Source organism: Hakea prostrata, chromosome 10 (genome assembly GCF_041222555.1).
Source record: "Hakea prostrata isolate BN-2017 chromosome 10, UWA_Hpros_2, whole genome shotgun sequence".
NCBI classification, from domain to species: Eukaryota; Viridiplantae; Streptophyta; class Magnoliopsida; order Proteales; family Proteaceae; genus Hakea; species Hakea prostrata.
In genome coordinates, this window is record NC_142609.1 from 49,397,374 (window position 1) to 49,403,554 (window position 6,181).

The 6,181-nt window shown below is 37.5% G+C and overlaps 1 protein-coding gene across 2 annotated transcripts; it reads left to right on the forward strand.

The window, feature by feature from the left end:
- Positions 1 to 1,676: 1,676 nt before the first annotated feature.
- LOC149003715 (actin) lies at positions 1,677 to 5,904 on the forward strand. Of its 2 annotated transcripts, none has more exons than XM_089136947.1 (5): positions 1,677 to 1,817; positions 3,781 to 3,853; positions 4,031 to 4,424; positions 4,655 to 5,268; positions 5,533 to 5,904. In XM_089136947.1, the coding sequence occupies exons 2-5, from the start codon at positions 3,794 to 3,796 to the stop codon at positions 5,596 to 5,598; spliced, it is 1,134 nt and encodes a 377-aa protein (XP_088993073.1). In that variant the 5' UTR covers positions 1,677 to 1,817; positions 3,781 to 3,793; the 3' UTR covers positions 5,599 to 5,904. The 2 variants fall into 2 exon arrangements, with proteins under 2 accessions (XP_088993073.1, XP_088993074.1); XM_089136948.1 differs by having other exon boundaries at positions 3,784 to 3,853.
- Positions 5,905 to 6,181: the final 277 nt, after the last annotated feature.

Sequence of the window (6,181 nt, forward strand, 5' to 3'; positions counted from 1 at the left end):
TAGGGGTGCGTACCATGTTCCCCAAATCACCGAGGGTCATGGAAGAGATTGGATCTTGACTGGTTCAACCGGCTAAACCACCCACGTGGCACGCAATCATCGTCCTACGTGTAAAAATTACTCCGACCATGGTCCAGGCTGTAAGAGACGAGACAGGGTGCTGACGTGGCATCTTATATTTCTTTTCTTTTTCTTTCTCCTTTTAATATTATCATCTACCGAAATAATTACCCCAACCCACAAAATAGTGGAGGCACTTATTTTAGAAAGTAAAGAAAAGAAAAAAACCACACTTTTTTAAGGTAGGACCCCTGCCCAATGACGAATTTAACCCTTTGTTCTATCTGTATGACTAAACTATCCGTTCAAAATGGTAATTCTCATACGGATGTTATATGAGGTTAGTTTTGTGATTTTGGGTTTTAGCAGCATTTCGTCCATGGTCTCTACACGTCATATGCTTAAATTTAAGATTCAGACCCGGTGAATTAGACAATTTTGATGCCCTTCAATCCGTGGGGTTCATCATGCTTCGATTAACTTTTGACTGATTTTAATTAACTAAAAAATAATAGAAAATTTTTAATTTATATTATTGAACTATTGAATTTTTGTGTTTTTAATAATGTTCCAATGATGTCTATCTATATAACAGACTCTATGATTTGGAGGATTCGATCTATACTATATATATACTATTGGGCTATATTTCATTCTTTGGTTGTTAAATATTTTATTCTTCAATGTTTCACACGATAACAATGATAAATTACTATTTTACCAAAAATAAAGAAATTTTAATAATAAAATGGATGCATTTTGTCTTCATGCAAAAATAGACTTACGGTTACTGTGATTTTACCAAAAAGAAATTCCCCCCTCCCCCAACCTCCCTCTAGATTAGATGCCTAACATAGATAACTTGATAATTTTTGTTAAAAAACAAACACCATTAAACATAGCAAGTCGGGATTCTTTGCCCGTCAGGGTAGAAATCTATACTCACTAACACAATTATACCTATTCGTTAAGAGTCTAGATTACCTTTCCGATGAGAAAGTACTATGTACTCCTGGATGTTTCTTCACTAACAAATTGGTGTAGAACCCACACTTGAGAATAATAATAATAATAATAATAATAATAATAATAATAATAATAATAATAATAATAATAATAATAATAATTAAAAAAATTAGAATTAAAACCTCCAGTGAATTTCATATTGGCCTCACCTAATTCTGTGGTAAAAAAAAAAATCAAAGAAAATTATAAAAAAAAAAATTTATATAAGTTCGAATATAGCTTAGATCTCTCTACCCGATGGACAGAAAATTTGGATTCAAACATAACAATGTGGACTTGTTTTCTTCTTAATCCGCTGCGGGAAAGCGCACATTTACATGTATGCCCTCTGAGTAGATAGCAAGGGCACGCTTCGCAATAAATTCAAAAGTCACGGGTAGATTTGTCACTCAAAAAGATGTCAGAGACGCACGACTAGTACAAAAGAACAGCTGTATCCACAGCTACCCTGACGCGTCATCGGGGCCACAAGTGTGATTAAAGAAACGAACGGCAGGGATTGGAAGGAGTGAAATTTGCGGTTCATTTAAGCAGAATTTCATTTCATTTGGGATGGAATTTCATTTGGACGAGTTTCCTTTTTAAACAAAGGGCGGGCAGAGAGAGACGAGAGACATTGAGAAGGCGACAGAGGCACAGAGAGAGAAAGAGAGAGGAACTTAGTGTGAGAGAGAAAGAGAAGGTTTCGACGGCTCTCACGATTCACGAACGCGCGATCTAGGGTTTCTGAGGTAACAATGACAATGCTTTACTATTCTAATCCAGGAGAATATTAGTGGATCGATCTGTACAAGATCGTTTGCCTTCGATCGCCATTATCGATCTTTATGAGGACAAGAAATGATTTTCCTTATGGTTGCCGTTCTGTAATTGTCCTAATTTGAGTGCCTTTTGGCTTTTCGTATGCAGTGAAGACAAATGTAGGTTGAATGTCGCACACATTGATCTGCTCATTTGGTTTATGATATGAGATCATAAACTGTAAGCTCTGAAAGGGTTTCGTCCTTGAGTTTGCTGAGTTTTTCTTTTCTTAATTTATATGATGATTGTCATTGATCTGTTTTGATTGGTCATCATTCTAGATCTGCAGTTACTTGTTATTCTTTTATTGGAAAGTAAATGATCCTGTTCTCATATGGAACTGATGTTAAATGATCATTTTTGTTTAATTTCCTTACTGCATTTCAATTGCAGTCGGTTGGTTTAGTTTCATCTTCATTTAATTGCATCCTCAATCAACCGCAGGTGGTCTATCTGGTGTTCTACGTTCACATTTCTGTTTGTCTCTATGAAATTGAATGTTTGTTTTGTTTGTATAAAATTATTTCGAGCTTCTTTTCTTTTTCCCCTCTTTTTTCTGGTTGTCTGTTTTCATATTTTAGGATTTGTGTATGATGCTTTTTGGGCTCAGGATAGTATAATTGACCTGATCCATAATTATTTTCTCCGGGATTTAAAGAAGGTTGATTGCGTTTTTGCATAATGGGGTTCCTTCTACCCTCCTTGATATTTTGAAAATTGTATTCTGGAGTAAGAATCATTCTAATAAAACATGTACAGATCTTGCCGAATTGACACATTTTTTAAAACAATGTGGTATTTCATTATAATATATTGTGTTCTGTTTAATCCTTTTCTCCCTTAAATGGATACCTCTATTCTAACTATTTCTTTTCTCTTAAAAAATGCTATTGTTCCTGTATTCCCTTTCAAAACATTAGTGCTATTGTTGTAAATGTTGTGCTTTGTACATTTTCTCAGTTTTTTGGACACCCAGTTCTGGTGCCATTTTCTAATGATTTTCAATCGGGGACCTAAAACTGGGTATTGATTTATTTATTTATTATTATTATTGTTTTAAATGCTCTTCAATTGCTATGCTGAAATTTTATGACTAAGTAGTCTGAAATTTTTTTGTATTGTGATTATTATCTCTTCCTCTCAATGCTTCATTACATATTCTGATGTTTTTGCAACCTCTGATGCAAATGAACTGGATTACTTGTAGAATAGAAGTGCATCTTTTGATTTTTCCTAATCAAAGGAACTGACAGTTTTCAACCATTTGAATTGAAAAGAACTGTTACACCAGGAAAAAACAAAAATTTTCTGTCTGATTGCAAGGGAAATTAAGTGAAGGAAAATGTAACTGGATCATGTCTAACATAGAACCTTCTATTGAAATTACCTTAGGTTTCAGTGTAAATAACACCAAATTGGTCCAAATTTTGGTTATTAAATTTTTATTTTTCCATTTACCTTGTGAGCAATACCCTTGGTTTAAAAAGTAAGATGAAAATTACATCTCTCTTTGTAATTATTATGTGTGATCAGCATTTGAAGTAGGATACACAAATCATGTAAATTACTGATTACAATGGTTTCCTTTTCCATTTCGAACCACTTTAGTCTCCTTCCATTTGTTTTTCTTGCAACTAGAAAGAGCCATAGCAAGCATGTTTTGTCATCATATTTGGCTTGTTTCTTTAACCAGGAAACTGCTAAATGCGGCAAATTTCTCTTGATCTGACTGACTTGTGTTGCAAAGCACTTTGGTGGCACTTCTATGATTTTTCTCTTTTATATTGTCTGTCTTCACTTATTTTTCATTGCTTTAATCATACTTCACAGAGAACTTTGAAATGACAGCTTGTTTATGTGTCATAATCTTACCAAATTTTTGTATGTCTTCAGTAGGATATAAAAAATGGCAGATAGTGAGGATATCCAGCCTCTTGTGTGCGACAATGGAACAGGAATGGTCAAGGTACTGAACCCAGATTTATTACTGAACCCAGATTTATTGCCTTCCCATATTTTGGATCTTATGTTTTTATATTTGTATAAGGTTACAGTAACTGCTTCCTTGGAATCCATTTGGTGACCTGGTGCAGTTATCCTCCATGATTTTGAAATTTAAGCAGAATCTTTTTTTAATGAATAGGCCGGATTTGCTGGAGATGATGCTCCAAGAGCTGTGTTCCCTAGCATTGTGGGTCGCCCACGCCATACTGGTGTGATGGTTGGTATGGGACAAAAAGATGCCTATGTTGGGGATGAAGCTCAGTCCAAGCGTGGTATTTTGACTCTGAAGTATCCAATTGAACATGGAATTGTTAGCAATTGGGATGACATGGAGAAGATCTGGCATCACACCTTCTATAATGAGCTTCGTGTGGCCCCTGAAGAGCACCCTGTACTCCTAACTGAAGCACCTCTCAACCCTAAGGCAAATCGTGAGAAGATGACTCAAATAATGTTTGAAACCTTCAATGCTCCTGCCATGTATGTTGCAATTCAGGCCGTTCTTTCTCTTTATGCCAGTGGTCGAACAACTGGTAGGCAACATCCTCCCCTTGTCAGTTAGATTTCTTTTTAATTTTTGTTCAAGCTGGGGGTTCAATCTTCTTTAATTTTCTTTTAGAAAAGAAGAGGGGGGGGGGGTGTCAATCCTTGCACTGATAATGAGGATGATGATTGTCTATTGGATGCTGGTGCTTTTGATTTTTTGACCTTTCATGGCAATTCTGTGTTCATGGTTTATAGGTTATATGGGTTTGTTATGTAGGTATTGTTCTGGACTCCGGGGATGGTGTCAGCCACACAGTTCCCATCTATGAAGGCTATGCCCTACCACATGCCATCCTGCGTCTTGATCTGGCAGGTCGTGATCTTACAGATGCCCTGATGAAAATCTTGACCGAGCGTGGTTACTCTTTCACGACCACTGCAGAGCGTGAAATTGTGAGAGACATGAAAGAGAAACTTGCGTACATTGCTTTGGACTATGAACAAGAACTGGAAACAGCCAAGACCAGTTCCTCTGTGGAAAAAAGCTATGAGCTGCCTGATGGTCAAGTTATCACTATTGGAGCTGAGCGTTTTAGGTGCCCAGAGGTCCTCTTCCAACCATCCATGATTGGTATGGAAGCTGCTGGCATACATGAGACTACTTACAATTCTATCATGAAGTGTGATGTGGACATTAGGAAGGATCTATATGGTAATATCGTCCTCAGTGGAGGCTCTACTATGTTCCCCGGCATTGCTGACAGAATGAGCAAGGAGATTACAGCACTGGCACCTAGTAGCATGAAAATCAAGGTAGTGGCCCCTCCGGAAAGAAAGTACAGTGTCTGGATTGGAGGCTCCATCTTGGCATCCCTCAGCACATTCCAGCAGGTAATCTCATCATTATATCCGTTCATATTTTCACTTGTGAACACCACCCAGTGTGTTTGTAAAGCAGATCCTCTGCATCTGGCAGTTGGATGCCCTGCCCATGGTATCTGGCAACCAGCCTGGGTACCATGGGCAGAGCATCCTGCGGCCAGACGCATTGATGGATGCCATGCCTCAGATGCTGATAATTTGAGCTCATATGTTTATCATGTCTGTGAAATGGAAAAAGTCTGATCGTCAGATACTCTTTGTTTCTGGGTGTAGATGTGGATTGCTAAGGCCGAGTATGATGAATCTGGACCATCAATCGTTCATAGGAAATGTTTCTGATCATGGACAAGCACAGTGGAAATTGATGAAGGGAAGATCCCCCAATGTCATAGAAATGCTTCTGATCGAACACATCTGAGAAATGCTGCTATCTTCCCTACTTCCCTTTTCTTATTACTCTCTTTTTTCTCAATCTAAAGAACTCCTAGGGGGTGAAATTTCTCAACTTAAATCCAATTATTTCATTGTTATTTCTTCTTAGAAGTTGTGTACTGTACTGCTTTTGTTTGGGTTGAATCAGCGACTGCCATTACTTCAATAGAGGTCCTCTTGATTAATAACCAATAATATCTCTTCCATCTTCAATCGTCTACTAAAATCTTTGAATTCCATCTTCTCAGCAGAACTAATTTCTGGGTATCCCACGGCTCATGATTCATTTGGCATGCCCCTGGCCTTCAGCCTAATGACTGGGACATTTTAGAATTTTCAAAATATCGTGAATGACGTATGATCGTGTGAAAATATGTCGGAGTAATATGGAATCACTCACCATGCCCACATCCAAGTTCTAGCCAATTTTACAGTGGGCTTGCTGGGAGGGAATTTGAGATCCTGAAGGGGTTGAGTTCGAAACCTTAAT